This window comes from Botrytis cinerea, chromosome 3, assembly GCF_000143535.2.
Source record: "Botrytis cinerea B05.10 chromosome 3, complete sequence".
In the NCBI taxonomy this organism is placed as follows: domain Eukaryota; kingdom Fungi; phylum Ascomycota; class Leotiomycetes; order Helotiales; family Sclerotiniaceae; genus Botrytis; species Botrytis cinerea.
This window is the reverse complement of record NC_037312.1, coordinates 756,031-776,427: the sequence shown is the minus strand read 5'-3', so window position 1 is coordinate 776,427 and position 20,397 is coordinate 756,031. Positions and strand designations below refer to the sequence as shown.

At 44.3% G+C, this 20,397-nt stretch overlaps 5 protein-coding genes across 6 annotated transcripts; 2 read left to right on the top strand and 3 right to left on the bottom strand.

The window, feature by feature from the left end:
- The first annotated feature begins 386 nt into the window (after window positions 1-386).
- On the top strand, window positions 387-3,358 carry BCIN_03g02340 (hypothetical protein). The gene is made up of 3 exons (XM_024691811.1): window positions 387-1,063; window positions 1,114-1,291; window positions 1,339-3,358. Exons 1-3 carry the CDS (start codon window positions 1,055-1,057, stop codon window positions 3,087-3,089), a joined length of 1,938 nt encoding a protein of 645 aa, XP_024547584.1. The 5' UTR covers window positions 387-1,054; the 3' UTR covers window positions 3,090-3,358.
- Window positions 3,359-4,983: 1,625 nt separating this feature from the next.
- Window positions 4,984-7,454, bottom strand: BCIN_03g02330 (hypothetical protein). The gene is made up of 3 exons (XM_001555026.2): window positions 6,883-7,454; window positions 6,206-6,605; window positions 4,984-6,140 (listed from the first exon to the last, which is right to left on the bottom strand). The coding sequence occupies exons 1-3, from the start codon at window positions 7,179-7,181 to the stop codon at window positions 5,313-5,315; spliced, it is 1,527 nt and encodes a 508-aa protein (XP_001555076.2). The 5' UTR covers window positions 7,182-7,454; the 3' UTR covers window positions 4,984-5,312.
- Window positions 7,455-7,628: 174 nt separating this feature from the next.
- Window positions 7,629-9,598, bottom strand: BCIN_03g02320 (hypothetical protein). Its single transcript, XM_001555027.2, has 3 exons — window positions 9,027-9,598; window positions 7,932-8,969; window positions 7,629-7,875 (listed from the first exon to the last, which is right to left on the bottom strand). Exons 1-3 carry the CDS (start codon window positions 9,333-9,335, stop codon window positions 7,795-7,797), a joined length of 1,428 nt encoding a protein of 475 aa, XP_001555077.2. The 5' UTR covers window positions 9,336-9,598; the 3' UTR covers window positions 7,629-7,794.
- Window positions 9,599-9,945: 347 nt separating this feature from the next.
- Window positions 9,946-13,603, bottom strand: Bccse1. Its single transcript, XM_024691810.1, has 8 exons — window positions 13,478-13,603; window positions 13,277-13,419; window positions 13,063-13,230; window positions 12,834-13,004; window positions 11,456-12,780; window positions 11,321-11,403; window positions 10,964-11,270; window positions 9,946-10,904 (listed from the first exon to the last, which is right to left on the bottom strand). The coding sequence occupies exons 1-8, from the start codon at window positions 13,545-13,547 to the stop codon at window positions 10,283-10,285; spliced, it is 2,889 nt and encodes a 962-aa protein (XP_024547583.1). The 5' UTR covers window positions 13,548-13,603; the 3' UTR covers window positions 9,946-10,282.
- A 136-nt stretch (window positions 13,604-13,739) lies between these two features.
- On the top strand, window positions 13,740-20,190 carry BCIN_03g02300 (hypothetical protein). Of its 2 annotated transcripts, XM_024691808.1 has the most exons (3): window positions 13,740-13,782; window positions 14,831-15,174; window positions 15,228-20,190. In XM_024691808.1, exons 2-3 carry the CDS (start codon window positions 14,878-14,880, stop codon window positions 19,929-19,931), a joined length of 5,001 nt encoding a protein of 1,666 aa, XP_024547582.1. In that variant the 5' UTR covers window positions 13,740-13,782; window positions 14,831-14,877; the 3' UTR covers window positions 19,932-20,190. The 2 variants fall into 2 exon arrangements, with proteins under 2 accessions (XP_024547582.1, XP_024547581.1); XM_024691809.1 differs by lacking the exon at window positions 13,740-13,782 and having other exon boundaries at window positions 14,430-15,174.
- The last annotated feature ends 207 nt before the right edge of the window (window positions 20,191-20,397 follow it).

Sequence of the window (20,397 nt, the reverse complement as noted above, 5' to 3'; positions counted from 1 at the left end):
TCGCTGCTTCGGCAATTAGGAGTATTTGGAATTTTCATCACTTGTAACATGAGAGAGAAATTCATGTTCCTAGTGGGCATTAGGCGAACTTATCTGCGTCTGATCAAGGCGAATCCAACAGCATTCTGTGCAGATTACTCTTAATGTATCAGATAGTGTGGCCAACGCCGAGCTGCTCCTCTCGGTAGTGTATCCCGAATTTGGCGGACTTGATTCCTAAGTGGGGTTCTTGTTCCGATATGAGAATAAATACATTGAGCGGGGTGCCACAGAGATACTGGGGGCGGAACGACAGAAGCTAGAAGGCTGCAGTCTGGCGGTCCATGATCATTGGACAATTTTGTTATAAAAGCCCTCGGAAGAATTAACCCTAGATAAGGTGCACTGGGTGGTGGGTGGCACAATAAATTAAGCCTTTGAAAAACGTTGAGCCAACGTACGCACAATGATCTGAAAGTTTGGATCCAGCTTGTTTGACGGACTTTGTCATGCTACACGTTACACACGGCTGCAGTGACTACCGGGCATGTGCCCTCCATATGTTCTGTTACTATTTCCGCCATCTATACCTTTGCTCTCATCGTATTTTTATCCTTCCATCCTTCATTTATGGCTCTATAGGTCTCAACGTCTGATCCCGCGCTTTCAGTCGCAACCCGTTTCCCACAATCCCTCTCGATCGTAACATGTGTTCTAGACGTCACTCGTATTAGGTTCATCTCAGATCAACATCGTCATTCTCTTAAACCTTTATATCTTGCGTTTCATGTCTACAACAGATGAATGCTAGAGCGATCGGATTTATTACTTCTCGGGAATATTCCAAACAGATCAGAAAACGATATCAGTTCTACCTTTGTTAGGTTTGTCAGTGAGGTTGGACGATAACTGAACAATCGTACCTGGTTTATCAATAACACATACTTGGTCTTTACGAGAAACTGTGCACATGTATATAACATTGTCCATATAATAGATAGATCTCTCATCACAAAACAATCTATTCAAGGGATCCTCATTTCTTGTTGCATGATACACCATATATCTTTCCATCATGGGCTGGGTACGCATCACCTAGAATCTCTGGACATTCTAATGCTTATTAGATTTTAGGTGGAGAAGACGAATATGACCGTGGCGAAGAGCGCCGTTGGAAGACGATTCAGACTGGAATTTTCCGGGCACAGGTACGAGAGAAAAGGCTCTAGGTTTTTTACAGAAGTTAGAGCTGGACTTGCCACGTTCTTTGCTATGGCATACATCATTTCGGTAAACTCATCAATCGTATCAGGTAAGTTTTCTACCTATACCTTGATGACTCCCCTCACATCTTTCAAGCTACCGGAGGAACATGTGTATGCGACTACCCACCTGGATCTCCGGATCCCTTCTGCCTAGACAGTTCAACAGATCCGAATTACCAGATATGTGTTCAGGAGATCAACCAGGATCTAGTCACAGGCACGGCAGCGATATCTGCACTGACGAGTTTTTGCATGGGTGTTTTTGCAAACATGCCGATAGCGCTAGCCCCCGGAATGGGTTTGAATGCATATTTTGCTTATCAAGTCGTTGGAATACATGGACAAGGACCAGTCCCGTATAGACTAGCATTGACAGCTGTATTCATTGAAGGATTACTCTTTGTTGCGCTCTCGATACTCGGGCTCAGACAGTGGCTTGCTCGCGCAATACCTCGAAGCTTGAAGATAGCTAGCGGTGCAGGTATTGGACTTTATCTCGCTCTCATCGGACTCACTTACAGTGCGGGAATCGGTGCCATCACAGGTAGCAATTCCGATGTCCCTCTTCAAGTGACTGGTTGTATACCCGAACTTATTGCTCCAGATGGAACTTGCATATCTGGTAAAATGCGAAGTCCGACAATGTGGCTTGGCATATTCGGTGGGGGAATTTTCACAGCGTTCCTCATGATGTACCGTGTCAAAGGTGCTGTCATAGCAGGGATTCTCCTCGTCTCTATCGTTTCGTGGCCGCGCAATACTTCCGTCACTTATTTCCCTCCTACTGTTTCTGGCGACGCGGCGTTCGAATTCTTCAAGAAAATCGTCACCTTTCATCCAATTTCTCGAGTGCTAGCTGTGCAGGATTGGAATATCACTGGAGCTGGGGCTGGACAATTCGCATCTGCACTCATCACATTTCTTTATGTCGATATCCTTGATTGCACCGGCACCTTGTATTCGATGGCTCGTTTCTGCGGAGCCATCGACGAAGATACGCAGGATTTCGAAGGTAGCGCCGTAGCATATCTCGTCGACGCCTTTGGCATATCTCTTGGGTCTTTTGTGGGTTCGCCTCCTGTCACTGCGTTTATCGAATCGGGCGCTGGTATATCAGAAGGAGGCGTCACAGGACTTACAGCTGTCACTACAGGGTTTTGCTTCTTCATCAGTCTTTTCTTCGCGCCAATCTTCGCTAGTATACCTCCTTGGGCAACAGGCTGCACTTTGATACTCGTTGGGGCGATGATGGCACGCGCATGCACCGAGATCAACTGGCGGTATCTTGGAGATTCTATTCCGGCTTTCTTGACACTGGCAATTATGCCTTTTACGTATTCGATCGCGTACGGACTCATTACTGGAATCGTCACATATACATTACTTAATACGTCGGCATGGGTATTGGCGAAAATGTCAGGAGGAAGAATCATGCCACACGACTATGAGTTGAAAGATTACTGGACATATAAAGTTCGCGGTGGCTTATTGCCTGGTTGGGTACGCAGAGCCACAAGGGGGAAGAGAGATTTTTGGCGCGAGTGGGATTTTGATGCGGAGGTGGGGGATAAAGTTGAGAGTGTGAGGGGACATAAGACGAGGGGCAGTGTAGCGAAAAGCCACAAGAGCTCAAAGAGCCATGATGCGCATGGGAGACAAAAGGAAGTTGGTGGAATGCCCAGCGTGAATATGAATGGGCATGGAGAGCGAACGTGGGAGATGCCCGAGATGGCATTTCCGAAGAGCGTTGCGGCGGGGATTGGAGAGGCGATCGGAGGAGAGCAGAGGAGGGAAAGCATGAGGACTATGAGTTCTGCTGGGAGGAGTCTGGGAAGGAGATCATGAGTGGGAGGTTGAGGTTAAGGTTAATAATGATGGATTGTTTTGGTTGGTAATGGCCAGCACCGGATCCTTTCTGGGCTGGATTTAATTCGCAACGGTGGGAGGAGTTTCGAAATACCAAATGGGAATACGGATACGGACATGGATGGATGGCGTAGATAGATTGGGTGATTGTATCATTCAGAGTCGGTAAGGACTCATTCCAGCAAAGTCTAGGATATTCATGGATGGTTTACGTGAATGAATGAATGAATGAATGAACGAACGAATCAATGGAAATTGATTGTTGCCATGCGATTTACAAAGGGTCTAAATATCTGCGAAAGAATAGGATCAATTCGCAAGGCGCAAAAATACCTTTAGACGATCCTTTACATCCATCATCCAGATAAACGCAAACGTACTTTATTACAACTCTCCTCCTCGAACCTCATTTCTAACCCCTCACCCGAACCCATCCTCCGCATTCACTAAATCATCATCATCATCATCATCACCATTGCCCTCACACACCCAAATTCACCTCACCTCGTCTCTCCCCCATATAATCCCCAGCCCACCACTTTCCCATATCCAAGAAACAAAATATGCCATGCTGGTCCAGTGGTAACGCGCCGGATATGCACATGCCCGTAAAACGGCAGCTCTGCTTAACAAGACTATAAAGTGATTGTCATCTTGAAGAATCAGTTCGCCTGGTTTAAATTAAGGGGTCTCCCAGATTCGTTGCATAGAGCGTCCTTAATTTTTTGTCATTTTCTTTTGCCTTTTGGACTGAGAGGGGCTTTGGCTTCTCTTTTTTTGGAACTGGTTGTGAGGGCAACGCGGGCGGAAGGCCGGGTGAGGTTATATTCACTTTTGGTGGGTGGGGAGTGGGTGGATGCGGGAAGATGAGATGGGATGAGATATTTTTGTAGGAGATAAGAAGAAGAAGAAGAAGAAGAAGAAGAAGAAGAAGAAGAAGCGTAATATAGGTGTAGTTGTATTTAAGAGAGACATAAAGCAGTAATGAATTGGAAGATAGAGATGATATTCAAACACGAGATATATATATCAAGAAGCAAGTTCAGAGTGATGTACTCACTTTGCGCAAACTGGAGCGCATGCTTCTATTCAGTGTATGCAACAATTCATGTTAACAATGCACATAAATCTTCTTTAGTAGCATAGATGGAATACATAATGTAATGATTCAACCATTCCAACTGGTTTGCAGGTTTAAGTGTCCTGGATGGCTTCAACGTTGCGAAAAATCCTTCACTGTTGAATTGCCGTCTAACTACGAAACACATTTTCTCCCACCCATATTATTCCATACCACACTCTCAAGTCATGCGTGTAAAAGGTGAATCTCTTTGCAAGAACCATGTCGAAGCGTCTGAAGCAGTCCTTGCGAACAACATTATGATGAAGTCCATGATTCAAGCATCTTAACAGCAAACCAGACACCAAGTCCGACTGGGAATGCACTGGAGTTTCGAGATGGGCCTCAAATATTCTTATAGTGCCATGAGAAAACTAGAAGATAAATTAGAGAGGGGACACCGGTCGAAAACAGTCCCGTGACTCTACGACGTTCGACGCCTCCAAGCCGTTGATGTATGATGTATTTCTACACCCGTTATTGCAACGTTGTCCGTTCGACATACTGTCAATCGATCATAACATACTATGGCTAGATCTCAGGCTCATGTAGTGACGAGACTTGGAGGTATAGACATCATCTCACATCCAGCCTGATCGCAAGGTTAAGGAGCGTCAGAGTGTATCTAAGTGTCGGACCTAAGTTCGCACATCGAATAGTACAACGAGGCACCTAAACTTCGTCCGTCTAAATGCAGAAATTAACATCTTTGTCAAACAGTACGGATTAGGTTTCACTGTATCTCAAAAATATTGGAGCAAACGTAGTATAAGGAAGATATTCATAACTCAAAAGTGTCGCTTGCATTAGAGAAAAAGACCAAAAACTCCTACCGATATGTCCTTCCTTCATATCATGACCAGCTGTGCAACCTCCCAATTGAGCATATACCGAAGCATGGATGCGACCCTTTACCCATTTCCATACCGAATTTAACCTTATGCCCTCGTCATTACTAATCATAACATTCGTTTCATTCATAAGAGCTCAAGCATCCCCCTCCTTTCCGTCGTATCTCCCCTTACCCAGTACAGGCTTGGCTCGGGTGCAACCAATTCCAAATGCCAGCAAAGCAATATAAGCTAAATGAAGGAAGGTATCAATAACAAAGCATTCTCGTAAGAGTGGTATTCGCCATTCGATATGCCGTATAAAGATTCGCCCGGGCCAGCTAGTCGACTCCCCTCGCCTCTGCCATCTGGATCAACGCTGTCAGTAGAGCCAGTAGAAGATTTTCGGCCTAGAGCTTTTGCCTCTTCGAGCTCCATCTCATGAAGCTTTTTCTTCTTCTCAATTTCTGGGTTTGGCTGAGGGATATCGTCATTGCCAAGTAACAAGTGTCCAGGCACTGCCTCGAATTCTCCTTCGTCATCATCCCCTTCTCCCTCACTAGAATCATCACCGCTCATGATGGGACTATCAAGATGTCCAGGTCTAGGACCCTTCACAAGCATCTCCGGACTCTGAGGTCGAGAATCAAACCCACTGGTGCAGCTTGTCGCTTCACTCTTACCAGAATCTATCTTTTTTAGGGGTCGGCTGCCTTCGAGGGTAAATGGCGTCAATGTGGGATCAAATTCCGCTGGTAAACCAAGAGCAGCTGCTACCGCGTGCGCTTCAATAAGGGGGCCAGTTGCGCTCTCGAGATTGCTTGCAACGATTGAAGTTTCATGTCCGTTAACCCCACTCTCTTGTAAAATGCGAGTGTAACTTTGACGTGTAGGATCTGCATCTCGTTTTTGTTTCTTCTTTAACCTTTTATCCGTGGGTCTTACGACAACGACTGGTATAGGCGAATACTGCAAGCACCATTTTGAGAACGAGTTTCTGTTTCCCATCAAACCTTGGAACCCCCCAAGACTTCGCCCCCGAGTTCCGACGATGAGCATCGCAGGCTCGTAGATTTGGATCTGGACACCCAAATGGTTAGTAAGTGGCGTTAAATCTCTGCGAACATCAAACCGTCCAAACATACCATCTTTTGAAAAGTTGTGTGGACTTTCCCTATAGCATACTCCAGTACAATACTGACAGCTTTGTTATCATCGTTCTTCTTTTGTATCGCATCTAGTAGTTCTCTTGCATCCTGCTGATATTGCTTGATCTCCAGGGCTCTGTCAGTGATCAACTTCGAATCTTTATCAATAACCCTTAAACAGACAATTTGGTCTCCGTCGTCGACGAGCTCCTCTAGCATCCATTTTAAAGCAATATCCGAATAGGAATTCTCATCTATGCCGACCATGAAAGTCCTCGAGGATCGTTTGTATTGATATCCTTCATGTTTAGAGTTTTGAGTGTAGCTTCTGGTGTTCCTCTCGGTGTCTTCTGATAATGATCCAATGCTATCAAACGAGACTTTTCCTTGAAACTTTCTGTTGTTGGGAGCCATTAGCGTCAGATTCAAGTATCGCAAAGAAATACTGGGTAGTAATGTAATAAAGATCGAGATCAACCATAGAGAGCTTTCTTGCGCGATATAGAAACCAAGTGGGGTTGATCACCCGCCCCCAGATTTCGGCCGCTAGGATCCGGGAAGGAAAGCGTGGGACATCATAAAGTATACTTTCATTCGATGGTACGGCCTATTCCCACCTTCTCTTGGAACAAAACACCGTCGCACAAAGAATAAGGAAACGGCACACAACTTACGGTGGAGGAGGTGGACTTGAGCCCCTCAGACGAGGACGAGTCGGCGTCTTCTTTCCTTTACCACCCTTCCCGTCTTTCAAAGGCCGTGGAGCTCTCGAGCCTCCTCTGAAGGATATGCTCGACATCGAGTTTAGCCGCTGGTTCGGCGGATGGTCATATTGAACATGTTCTGTGATAGATCTAAGCTTTCGAGGAGAAAAATAATCCGAATTTGTTGGCGCAGAAATATTTGGTGAAAGGGGGGATTTTGGGGATGGCGAGTCTGAGCTTCTAACGTACGGGGAAGTAGGTGCCGACATGGTGGTAAGTTGTTGTTCAATTATAAATTAGACATTTGGACTATTCCGGGGCGACTTTATAGTAATTGTTGAATGCTTGTGTCGGATGGGGTGAGCATAAGAACTTTGAGATTGTTGGTTTGGGATTCGTCAAAGTGGATGGATGAAGTGGTCCGTTCTAGGCTTCAGGCGAGAAACAGCGGTGTCGTGCTAGGATTATTTAGATATTTATTATTCATGCCCAGAGACTGAAGTTGAAAGATTCTGGTTATTCAAGTAAGGTATGGATGAATCAACGAGTGTGTATGCATTTTGTTACGTTATTAGTAGTCTTTATGAGACATGCTGGATGCCAAGATAGTCGCGCCTTCCCTTTCAGCCTTGTGAGGTGCTTACTTGTCGACAAGGACAGCTGTAAGGATAAAATCATGGGGACTCTTTCACTCGGGAATGGCACTGCAGCATATATGTGGGGTTTACTTCATAATTTATTTTGATCTACTTGTAAGGCTCCTCGCCTTCGTCCATTTTTGACAAGCCATTTCGTGGATTTGTCTTTTCCACCCCCCAGTACGCCATACCAATGCCATAGAGTTGAAAGCAATATTGTCAAGAGAGAAGCGTGAAAGGTAGTTTAGTATGTGCGAGCAAGATTTCTAAGATACCAGTCCACTAATTTGCGGCCGACCTTTGCTTCAGAAATATGAATAAGATCCTGTTACTTTTGTTAGCAATCTTGTGCTTGACATTAGCTCTGTTTAATAGACTTACTCCTTGCATAGCATAATCGAGATCGTTAGAGTTGACCACTTCTCCGTCCAACAATCCATTATCAGTCCATCTAATTTGTCTGCTGCGTTGCTTGTTGACCAATAACCATCCCCTCAACTTCTCAGGTTCAACCTCCAAGAATCCAGCCAACTTCTTAACATCCATGGTGGTGTATAATCTGAGATAGGACTTCACAGTTGGGCTCCACATGTTTGTCTTGACCTCATCCATGAAGATAGACAGATGATGCTCGAGAGGGTCAACGTTTAATTCTGGGTTGTCGAAGTCAGGAGGAGTAGGAGAGATAAACTTGGGGCAAGCAGAGCGGAATAGCTCCTCAAATATTGGGAGAGATTCTGGTCCACCACGTTGAAGTTTGAGGAGTTGGTCACCATACTTCTCGCGGAGAGCAGTGTGGATGGTATCATCGAGACGGGTTGGGTGGAAAGCCACACAGATGGCGATGAGGGCGTACATTTGATCGTTCTTCTTGGAGATCGAGTCATACTGTGCGTTCTTTTGGAAGTTCTTGGTTCTTGAAACGTAGATCAAGATGTGGCTGAACATGCGGATGGCATCTGCGTATCTGCGCATCATCATGTATGAGAATCCTACATAGTAATAGGTAGTGAAATGAGCGGCCATAACGCGCGCAAACATAGCCTTCTTGTTAAGCTCGATATCGTCAAGTGTCTTCAAGGCAAGACTGAAATCACCAAGGAGACAATGAACTCGCAACAATCCAATGATGGAGAAGTACCCGAGCATTCTGTACAAGGACTTCGAACCGTAATCACCGGCAACGGCCATAGGCTCTTCATTGCGCTTCATGGCAGCTAGTTGCTCGTTGATCTGCGATCTTTGAATGAGAGAGTATAAAACGTTCAAAACACTGTAACATCCCCATGTGTTTGGCGCCTCGCGGAGGATTTGAATTTCTTCTTCATTTGTACCTTGACGCGCGACACGATTTCTGTACGAGCAGAAAGAGTTGAATTGGTAGATGAACTCGTCGATAACATCCCAAGCCCAGTAGTACTGTAACTATAGTTAGCGTCCCATGCGAGTCTGTTGACAAACGAACAAGGAACTTACCGATGGTGGTTCGAGGTCAACTGGCCCGTCAGAGTTCAAAATGAAGTGAAACAAACTACAATAATTATCGTAACTTGCAAACTTGACTTCCAAAGGAGCAGAAAAGTCCAAGGGTTGTGCAGCAGCAGCAAGTCTCGACTGAATATCATCCGTCTGTTGTGCCATGCTCATTGAGTTGACCTGCTCCAACTCTTCCATGCCTTCATATTGAACCTGTTCCTTATAGTCGTTGGCAAGAGCCTCCTCCTCAATATCGGAGTCATCGTCCAAGGCTCGCGATGCGATGCCGCCGTTTTGAAAGGCGCTCATGATGCTGTAATTTTGCTCGAAGTCGTCGTCGAAGCAAAGCAAAAATTTAAACCCCACCACCAAAGGATTCAAAATCGAGGTTCGGTTATCGCACTAGGACACTAGGGCTAGTTAAAACAAATCTATCTCCCTAAATATTCAGAACTATTTTTCACGCTCCTGGCTTCTAGTGACTGTATGTCCTTGCAGATTATCAAAAATTATGTAATTATTCAACTATGTATCACAATTAGAAATTTTATTTGGGAAGGCTTTCGAGCATCTGTTGTTGCAAATTCAAGGGAATTTGTTGAATTGACGGATGAACTTTAATTTTACGATCACGTGTAGCTTGTCATATTGAATTTGTCTTTTTGCGTGGGAATGAATAATAATTGTCCCAGATCGGCAATTAAGCTTGAGAAAATGTTTAATTGTCAGTTTGTATTAGAACATTAGAGAGGTTTCATTGCCAGATCTGAAATAGGCAAGAAGCGGGCGTTAAAAATATCATAAAACTCAAAATCTAGAGCCCATTCAGACATATTTCATGATTCTCCTCCATCGGTATGACTGGCTCCAAAAAGACAACAGAAATTCTCAGCACAAACAGTTGGGAAGCAGTCTTTGATGTGTATGTGATCGTGTTTCATTACTTAATAGATGGGCAGAAAGACGAGGAATATTGCTTCTAGTCTCAGGATTTAAAGCATCTATGTGCAAGTGATTGATTGCTTCATATCTCCATAATAGCAAGTACATCTAGATTTCGGACGATTGCTTACAACGATTCATACATTAGACGAATTGTGTCATGGTGATGCGTCTTGTTTCTCAATACTACTCACTGTGGGAATCATGAAAACCAATCTACCTAATTTTCGCTTGCCTCGCTGAAATGCTCCTTTATCGGTACAAACCCACCATATTACTTCGTCACCTTCGTATCATGCGTGATAATTTCCATCCTATTGCATATACTCAACCAAAAGACTTCTGGCCTCAGAATTTAATCTTTCGTTGACGTAACCTGAAATTGCTCTGTCGTGTCGTTGATTTGCCTCTCTCAAATATGATCCCACCCAAAGCTTTACATCCGTAATCTCTGGCCATTCGTCAACTGCAACCTTCTTGCAAGTGTTAAGTTGTGTAAAGCCAACTCCGAAACTTAAGTCGTCGACATCTGCTTCAGCGACTACATCATCGGTTGTGACAGGTAGTGGTGGGTTCTCCAACAACTTGAGGAGAGCCTCACAAGTCTTAGACCAACCCTTCTTGTATCTAACAGCAAATGCTTGCGAGTCGGTCAGGGTCTTAGTCAAAGAGATGACAGCTATTTTGCGGTCTAGTGGCCGAGGGAATTGCTGTGTAATTGGGAGGATAATGGTCAAGTAAAGAGGCACGAATACGGTGTCTTGTACAGCATCTGATTGCTTTATAAAGAAATCTGCTCCAAGGCCTTGTTGATCCTTGGATGAGATGAGATGATAGAAACGGACAAAGCGACGCTTAAAGGCTTCGGGGGGGTTGCTGTTGAGGCGTGTGAACATGATGTTCAAGATCGTAGGGAAATATTGTTCAATAGCAGAGCTATCACATGTTAGAACAGAAATAACTAGTATGATAGGAAGGGAATTAGAGCTACTTACACATTGCACGAAATAATCAAAGCTTCTAAAACATCAAAACTTTGTAGTTCAGTTCTTGATTTTCCGGCCATGAGCTTCTGGAAAATGCCAAGAATTGGCTCGAGTTGGTTATTCGCTACAAGTTCAGCAGCGCATTTAGGGATCATTGCGGAAAGCAATCTAGTCAGGGCTGGCACGTTTCCTCGAGATTCCCAAAGAGTAGGACTTAGAATTGGGGCAATCAAGTTTCTGTAGTAATCGGAAAGTGTCGTGGACGGGTTGGCTTCCAGAAGAGCGGCGAATAATTGGAAGACATAGGGCATGAATTCTTGACAAGTGTTAGTGCAGGACCCCATTTTGAGTGGATGTTGAGCATACCTTGAACATCGCTTGAGAGAATACCGGCAAAGGTAGGATACAAATCATTCTCAAGCTTGTCGGGTTGTGAAGGCGCCGACCATCTTTTTTTAATTAGCAATGAATATGAATCAAGCAAGGAATTCGTGTACATACCTGATCAGAGCGCCAAAGGCTTCAAAGTGATAGTAGTAAAAGCGCGGGTTACTGGGGTTTTGGCCAATCACTTGAGTGATCTTGACCAAGTGCTGCAGAACATTATCTGCTATTGGAATAACACCGTCCTTAATGACAATGAGCACTCTCATAACACAGCGCATGAGGAACTCATTCTCCTGGATTTTCTCGGGTGCGGCATCTTTCTCGATCAAATGGAATAAGTGATTTAGAAGGCTCTCGGCGAGTGGCAATACATCTTCCTTCCCAAAGATATGCTGGTTTGCATCGTTTGTGAGAAACAAAACTCTTTCCACGGTAATTGCGGCGTAAGTGTATACCACATAGTTCGAGGAACCTAGATTCTTGACCAAGGGTTCAAATGCCGCTTTCCATTGATCTTTAGTCAATTGACTACGGAACGTGTAAAGAAATTTAATAGCGTCAACCTTCAAGATTGGCTCAACATTGCTTTCCGCAAGAAGATCATTCGCGATATTCTGCTGGAAAAAGTCGACAACATTCACCAAGGGATTTGTGGTTTTGACTCCTTGCCCTGTTGTAATGACACCCTTAGCTGCGATAGCTGAAAACAAATATACGGCGGTATCTTTAGATTTCCAATGATCGCTACCGTTCTGGGAGAATTGGTCAAGATAATGCTTGATATATCTCCCAACAACATCTGTCACAAGTGGCTCGAACTTCTCCAGAAGCTTGCGCAAGAAGTCGGTTGCTGCTCGTCTTCTGGTGTCAGCGTCTGAGCCCTCCAGATCTCTTCGGATATACTCGATGGGCTCATCCTCAAATTGTTCGATATCCGTTTCTCTCAAGCTTACATTGGGCAGAATGACCTTCTCAACCACTTGGCTCAAAATCTCCCCATTATTGAAATTCTGAGCATGCTTGTCAAGACTAGCAACTGCGGTCAAGAAGTGTAATGCTTTGCTAACAAGTATGTCGAATTTGGTTTCAGGTCCAATGGTTGTTAAGAGACTCCAAGCGCTTGTAATGAATGGCTCGCAAAGACTTCCAAATGCATCTTCATATTTCTGCATGTAAAGTGTCGAAACCTCACATATGCCAGCCTTTACGAACTCGAGGGGTCCTGACTCAGAATCATCGTCCGTCGCCAAAAGAGGGTTTTCATATGTCAGGTATTTGTGCAAGAGTTTGGATATTTCTCCGATGTTATCCTCGAAGATAGGAGGGAGATCTTGGCAAGAGAGATCGAAGAAAACCTTCATCAACAGATTCATTGTCTCAAAATGTTGCTTTAGAACCTCTTTATTATCCTTATTAGCTTGAATCTGCTGGTCGGTGCTCTGCGAAAAATCAATCAGCTGGTGCCTACATCTCCGAGTGAGTGTGATCTTACCGCCAGAAGCTGTACAAAAGGTTGACCAAATTTTGATAGTACGTGGTTGACTTCTGTGTATAGAGCATCCGAGGCGAACAGCGGTCTCCATCTCTTGAATATCGAATGTGCGACTTCCAGTACACCATTATTGATTTTAGCGTTATTAGGAGTGAGGCGGGAAACCAAGTCCTACATAAAGTCAGTAAATGCTTCGTCACGAAACTGATCCGGCATGCAAGTAACTAACATCAACCAATGTATCCCATCTGTCCCAGAAGTCTGATTCCGCGATAATACTGATAGCTTCTCCAAGTTGGGCTTGTATACTGTTTGGGACCGAGACCATGAGGCCAATCAACTCAGTCTTTATCGTGAAAACTTCATTTTGTGGGAGCTTGTAGTTCCTCTCTTCGTCCTGAAGATTTGTTAGCGGAGAATGGGAATTAGCGCAAGATACTTACCACATAGTTGTACTTGATGAAATTCTTGAAGCATAGAGCTCCAGAGAGCCTCGTATTAACTGGCAGGTCATCTGCTGCAACGATATTGAGGAGGAGGAGAGAAAATCCAGGTTTGGCCTGCTCTACTTTCAAGGCTGCCTCAGCTGTACAAAACAGTTAATAATTGCTTTATAAATATGAGTAAAAAAAAAGATCACAAACCTTGCTTATGCTGCCTTGGGTCCAAGGTAGCTTGAAGCAGAGCTGCAACTGTTTGAATATCTGAAGACATATTTAAAGAGACCGTGTGAAGATCTAATAAATAGAAATCAAGAACTGGTGATTGTCACAGAATAATGTTTGTTTGTAAACTTTCTAGAACCTAAAAAGGATGGAGAGACGGAGGTACAGATAATCCGAGATCCGATTTATTAGGAACACAGAAAGACCTTTATAGAATGATTCCTTGATTACAGCTAATAAAGCAACAGACAATTCATGAGCTTTTTGAAACCAGAACCAAAGATGTACGTTGGATTTTCGTTATGCCCCAGAGATCTCATTCAAGCTTGTTATCGTCCTCTGATATTTTTACTCTAAGAGTTTTGTACTCTTATCTGATCTAGTTATTGAAGGAAACCGAGGAGTTCCCTCATTGAAGACCAGTGTCATCATCATCAATGTGCTTCATTGAATGAAATTGGCAGCCTTGTAGCCTTATAGACTTGGCAATATTTTGGTAGCCTCAGAAGTGAAGTCAGAAATTTATAGAGGATATCGATGAAGTCCATCCTGCACTCCCTTCTCGCTTGAATACTTATTAGGACATGACATGTGCCTGTGTTGGCTGGCTCCTAGATCCTGATGGTGTATATGCTATCTCCGAAAGTTCGACTTTTCGCATTTGAATGACCACTTCACTTCATTCACACCTCCCATCCCATTTTGGGAAGTTCAGTTTGTTGTCGTCGCTTTACTCCATTCACTCCTCATTCCCAGTACCTCGGGGACTTTGCCCTGCTCTAGCTGCTTCACTTCACACGCTCATCACCCTTTCACTATGCACCTTCGATTTTTATGATTGAACAAGTACGCGTGTTGATTAATAAGCTTGATAATTCATGAGGACTTATCAGATGTCCCTTATGATTTTCACTGCACCGGTTCTACCAAGATCTGGCTTTTGTTGAGCCCGGAGAAAGAAGATGGACTTGAAGTCTCTCATCAGCTGACTATCAATATTCATCTATCATATCTCATGGAGCTAAACCTAGAATGGCCTACAGTGTACAGGTCCCGAGTTTCTCTACTGATGTGTATCTTGTTCCCATGAACCCAAAATGAATTCCCCATACACGATACTAGAGAGCGCTTGAAAAAATAGAGCAAGTTGTCGGTTGCCTTAAAATCTGGAATCATCATTGTCTCGGCACTCCACAAGCATCTGCTGCCTTGTTATTTTCCTTTCGTCAACTTCGATTGCGTTATTCGCATACAACGCTGCAATTCAAACCTTTGAAAGAAAAGTATCCAACATGTATCCTCTATTTACTAACAGATGGAATTTCGAAACAGATTCTCGAGTTCAAAGAAATCCTCGAGTTTCCAACCCTCGAGCTTCTATGCCTCCACCTGCCGGGGACGCAGCTCAGACGCCGGAACCAAGGAGCTCTAGCGGAATTGCGAGTGTATTTAAAAGCTTGACTGGCGGTAAAATTACCAAAAGCCCAAGTACGCAATCTCCAGCAACCGGTCCTCTACAGCTCGATAATGGAAGCATTCCGCAAAAGCTTAGCCATGGTGGTATACTCAACCACGAGCCAGCTCTTGAACAGTTACAAGCAGGGCACAGTCTTGCGGATCGCATTCGCGCAGCAGAACATTTACGCCGTGCTGTGATTGATTTCCCCCTAGAAAATGTTAGTAGATTAGATCGAGATCTTATTTACCGCCTGCTAATTTTTTGTGATAGGTTTCTATGATATTCATTGCAGGCAAAGACTTAATCGAACCAACTCAGACACAGCAAGCGCGAATTGCGGGGTACGAATTGTTGACCGCTTGTGTTCAGTGTACATCCTCGAATGATCCTGAAAGGGCAAGCTTTTTTCAAGTATTAAGTCATCCTGCAAACAGGGAGGATTTCAACCTGCAGCTTGTATCGTTGATCGAACTATCACGACACGGCAAAGATCTCTCGGGTTTCCATTATAAATTACTCCCTCTATTAACCACATGGCTGAAGGATACTTGGTCTGCAGCCACATCGGAACGAATCTCACGCAAGAAGGCTACCCGTCAGAGCTCCTTGCCAAAAGAGCAACCGTCTTTAGATGAAGAATCTAATCTAGCTCTTCTGTTTGTTTTCATTGCGGATATCATCAAATTCAGCTCTAATATTGTCACCGACTCAGCATCATCCGATCTTCTTTCTCAGATCCTTGAGATTTGCACATCATCTGCCACGGAAGCGGATCTCAAAGCATGCAATCAATTGTTTGATGCTGTCATAACATACGGAGATATTCCAGATAGCAAGCTTCAGCCAGTTGTGAAGGTGCTATGCTCCATACATAGCTCTCTTTGGAATGTGCACCAAGACGCGTGGAGATGTATCAGCAACTTATGTAAATCTCATCACGGTCTCACAATGGTCAGAATACTGATGGAAGTCGTTGGAAAGCCTCTGTTAGACAAGTCCGATGATAAGCAATATAGCCAGAATGTAAAAGAAGTAAGGGGTGCTATATCGGCATTGGAAAAACTACTTGCAAAGGACGCAAAGAATGGCTACCCCTTAGTCCCATTCACTCTTCTCATGGCATCTCTGCGAAAGGTTCTTGAGCTCGACCGTACTGCAGTTGACTGCGATATATTGCAGCTGATTCACTCGCTTTTCACTCATGAAGGTGGAATTATGCAGAATGTACTTGATGAAGACTGGTCACCAATGTTTGAGATTGTGTCTAGCTGCTGTAAGCGTATTCCAGACCCAGTGACAAATCGATCTCAGATATACAATACTATCAATGGAAGTCCACCTTCAAAAGACGAAACCTCGCAGCAAAAGTTTATAACAAAAATGGGGGAACTAATTGGTGGTCTAATTGTGCGCGTCGAGCAATTACTAAACTCACCTCCACCCAACTTCGTTCAGAAGGACGACTGTATTGAATTTTTTGTCGAATCCCGTAACTATCTTCCAGATACTTGCGCAAAATTGGTCATTGATCATTACATAGACTACAAATGTTGCTCGCCATCGGATTTACAATGGAAAGATAATATTCACCTAATTCTTGGCGGCTTCCTTGCTGATCGGTCCCGCCCACCCGATATCCGACTACACGCTCTGAAAGCGGTGACAGATGTATATGTTATCGTCAGCGTTACTGATCAGCCGGAGATTTTCGAGGCTTTTGCGGTCACAGTCTTGGGGTATGTCCGAGATGAGAAGGATATTGCAATACTGCAGGAATTCATTGATTTCGCTGTAGTGATGGCCGAACAAACTTTAGACGACAGTTTGTTCCAACATGCCGTAGACATTATGAGAAGTGTGGTTACCAGTGACCGAATGCAATCGCCTCTTGGATCGCCCCCAGGGACTCGTCATGGTATCTTGTCGAGCAAGTCTGCATCTTCTTTCGTCGCGCCTCCTATTGTGCACAGCCCTTCCAATGTCGTTGTGAGAGGTTTCATTCAAATATTCATGCGAACCATGTTTACGGATGTCTCTAGGTCATTACGGGTGTTTGAAGAATTACTTGCCATCGCACAAGCTTCTGACTGTCCAACAGACTCCCGTATATCTGCTCTAAAAATGTTCTTTCGGCTTCGAGCAGACGCAATGAACAGAATCTTCCTTACGCCCTTCACAGAGTCATATACTTTAGCCGCTTCTCTCTATCGAACAGCCGAATCTCTAGCTAAGAAGCACGCTGCAGATGAAGCCGCTCAGCAAAGTCGATTGGCTCGGGCAGATGAATCCAATTCTCGCCTATCTAGAAGTACCTCAGGCGGCCAAGCACAGTCTCTTCCCAAACAGAGTTTCAGATTAGGCAGTGGCATGAATAGAACTTTACAGCGCAACCACCAGATGTGGATGTCGCCAGATGCCGACGCCTTGCCAGACACCACAAATGGCAATGCTACTATACGCCTAGTTTCAATAATTGAAGATGTAGATCAAAAGTTCATTGCACAAAATTTGGATGCTGCAGGATTGATTTCTGATCAAGAAAACTCACAACACTCTGCTGTTCGAAATACCATCGTCGAAGCAGATATAGTAAGGGAGAACAAACAGGATTCTGCGGTAAATGCTCCCGACGATCTCACACGTACATCTATTGAGTCCGCTCATCCGGATCTAACTGATACTGAAGAGAAAGGGCAGGCCCTTAGCGATGACTTGAACCCATACCAGCCATTTGTGCAGACTGTCTTGAACATTGGCTCTTATCTCGATGTTATTTGTCAACTCCTTGATGGTGGGTGTGATTGGGAAGTTTACAGCTATATTCTTGTTCACCTGCCGTCTCAATTGACCAACCAAGCCCTTTTCAAGTCATCAATTCCCCAGATAAAAAAGCTCAGATCTTTGCTATGCGATTTGATCAAAGATAGTAGTTTTCAAGAGCCTCCAGTATCATCTGGATTACGCAAAGCTGACGTGGCCATTTGTCTCTTTCACGTCTTGACAATGGTCACAAGTTACAACCGAGAATTTTCCAAAGCCGAGGAAGACGAAATTGTCAGGACTTTTTTACAAGGTGTAGGCGCGTGGGAGCGGGCTGCTAAGTGCTGTATCCATGCCCTGTCGATTTGTTGCCATGAACTCCCTGGTTCGACTAGAAAAGCACTTGTCACCATTCTTCAAAAGATGTCGCAGATTATCACCCAACAGCATGTCGCAATTCACATTCTAGAATTTTTGGCTTGTTTATCAAGACTCCCAGAACTATACGCCAACTTTAGAGAAGAGGAATACCGAACTGTTTTCGCTATATGTTTCCGATATCTTCAAAATGTACGAGATCAGCCGAACAAGGATAGCAGTTCGAGAAACAACTTCCCCCGAGCTCGAGTTGCCTCGGGACCACCTTCAACAGAAAGTAATATGGTGGATTCAAGCGCGCAAGCAAGCAGCTCGGATGATCTACCACAGTATGTGTATGCTCTTGCATATCATGTTATCATTTTCTGGTTTCTGTCTTTGAAACTCACTGATCGCGCTGGTCAAGTTGGTTGGATTGCTAAGAACCTCGTTTCGACTGATGCGAATGGAAAGGAGAAGATTGATGAGCAAGCACAAGTCACCTTGGACTATATGCAAAGAGTTGCTTATGCTGATGTGGACGAATCTTCTGCTGATCCAGACTTTATTCCAGAACTGTATGGTGAAATATTAAAAAAGCGCTGGATCATTGGCCATAGTGTTGTCACCATTGAGCAGGCTACCCACAAAGGCTGGGCCCAAATCACCAAGCGCCATCCGTCAGGTACTTCTTGTTATATGGTTCGCGAAAAGTTCAGCCCGCCGCCTCCTCATCAGATCTCTCTCTCTACCGATGCTTTACGTGACGCAAAGCACTCCAATGCCAATGTTGTTCTCCCCAGCCACCTCCTCCTACAACTAACTGCCTCAATTCCGCAAGGCACTGAGTTCACACGCCCAATCGCTCTTCCCGATGACGACATGACTAGGCGCGCTGTAAAGGCTCTCGATCGCAATCTTACTGTGGATGGGCACAAAGTTGGTGTCATTTATATCGGTGACAAGCAGACACAGGAAGTCGAGATACTTGCTAATATCACAGGTAGTGAGGAATACTATACATTTCTTGCAGGGCTTGCGACAGTGACTGAACTCAAGGGGGCCAAGTTCAATGCTCAAGGTCTCGACACAATATACGGTTCTGATGGAGAGAAGGTATTCTGTTGGAGAGATCGGGTTTCTGAAATCGTTTTTCATGTGACAACACAGATGCCGACAAATCTCGAAAACGATCCACAGTGCGCCCAAAAGAAGAAACATATTGGTAATGATTATGTGAATATCATTTTCAACAACTCCGGCTTGCCGTTCAAGTACGACACATTTCCATCTGCTTTCAACTATGTCAACATTGTTATTGCTCCAGAATCCCGTCTCTCCTTTACCGCTGCTAGAGATCCACGACAAGGACAAGTGCGAAAAGACCCATACTACAAAGTTCAGGTCATGAGCAAGCCTGGATTCCCGGAGATTTCCCCTGCTGCTGAGATGAAAATTGTCAGCCTGAAGAATTTGCCGGAGTTTATTCGCTTGCTAGCAATGAATGCTTCAGTCTTTTCCTCGGTCTGGGCAAATCGTGAGGGTGGAGAACACGTTTCACCATGGCGCAATCGCCTACGTGAGATCAATCGGCTCAGGGCAAAGCATGCACCAAAGCGATCTGATTCTACTCATAATTCCCCACCAGGCACATCCACTAGTGCAGTTTCCGATGCTAAGGCTCGAGAGAGCATGACCAGTATTCGCCGGGCTTCCGTCGCCAACTTCAGTTTTCTATCTAGTTCAGTTGACGCTAGTTCTCAAAAATCGTCGGTTATGTCTACGGCAGAACCAGATAAGGACACAATTGAGGATGAGCCAATGGTTGATAGTTTAGACTTCTCAAGATGGGCGTAATATAAAATGCGAGGCGTTGGGTTGAAACGACTGAGATGATTGGGGAATACCACAAAAGTTTTCATATTATTTTATATTATTTTCTTTTGTCTACAAGCTGGAAGGGGCACTTATGAGATATTGGGGGGTCCAGCTTGACATTAATCAGGTTGGTAAAGCTCCATGGGCAAAGAAGGAGCAATTTTTTTTTTTTTTTTTGGTTTCAGTGATCATTTATAAACACACCGTGCCATAGCTTAGCATCTAAATTGAATATTTATCTATAGATCTCGCTACATGCTTTCTGCCTATAAATCAATTTCATTGAGAATGTGAGCATGATTGCGCGATGTAATCCATTTTCAATGCTTCGTAAAGCCACCACCGACCAAAACGAGCATATCTATGTCCGCACGTCGCCTGTAAAGCTTCAGGCCCGACCCTATTGACACGAAGTCATTTGCATGGTTCCAGTCTTCTTTGTAGA

Coding starts and splice junctions, on each gene's coding strand:
- BCIN_03g02300 (XM_024691809.1), top strand. CDS start 14,791: ATGTATCCTCTATTTACTAACAGATGGAATTTCGAAACAGATTCTCGA. Junction 15,175..15,227: donor TTGATTTCCCCCTAGAAAAT/GTTAGTAGATTA, acceptor TTTTTGTGATAG/GTTTCTATGATATTCATTGC.
- BCIN_03g02320 (XM_001555027.2), bottom strand. CDS start 9,335: ATGAGCGCCTTTCAAAACGGCGGCATCGCATCGCGAGCCTTGGACGAT. Junction 8,970..9,026: donor TTGACCTCGAACCACCATCG/GTAAGTTCCTTG, acceptor CTATAGTTACAG/TACTACTGGGCTTGGGATGT. Junction 7,876..7,931: donor TCGATTATGCTATGCAAGGA/GTAAGTCTATTA, acceptor CAAAAGTAACAG/GATCTTATTCATATTTCTGA.
- BCIN_03g02340 (XM_024691811.1), top strand. Junction 1,292..1,338: donor AAACTCATCAATCGTATCAG/GTAAGTTTTCTA, acceptor ACATCTTTCAAG/CTACCGGAGGAACATGTGTA.
- Bccse1 (XM_024691810.1), bottom strand. CDS start 13,547: ATGTCTTCAGATATTCAAACAGTTGCAGCTCTGCTTCAAGCTACCTTG. Junction 13,005..13,062: donor GATGGGATACATTGGTTGAT/GTTAGTTACTTG, acceptor GACTTTATGTAG/GACTTGGTTTCCCGCCTCAC. Junction 10,905..10,963: donor TTGATTATTTCGTGCAATGT/GTAAGTAGCTCT, acceptor AACATGTGATAG/CTCTGCTATTGAACAATATT.
- BCIN_03g02330 (XM_001555026.2), bottom strand. CDS start 7,181: ATGTCGGCACCTACTTCCCCGTACGTTAGAAGCTCAGACTCGCCATCC. Junction 6,606..6,882: donor TCAAGTCCACCTCCTCCACC/GTAAGTTGTGTG, acceptor TCCCAACAACAG/AAAGTTTCAAGGAAAAGTCT. Junction 6,141..6,205: donor ACACAACTTTTCAAAAGATG/GTATGTTTGGAC, acceptor TTGGGTGTCCAG/ATCCAAATCTACGAGCCTGC.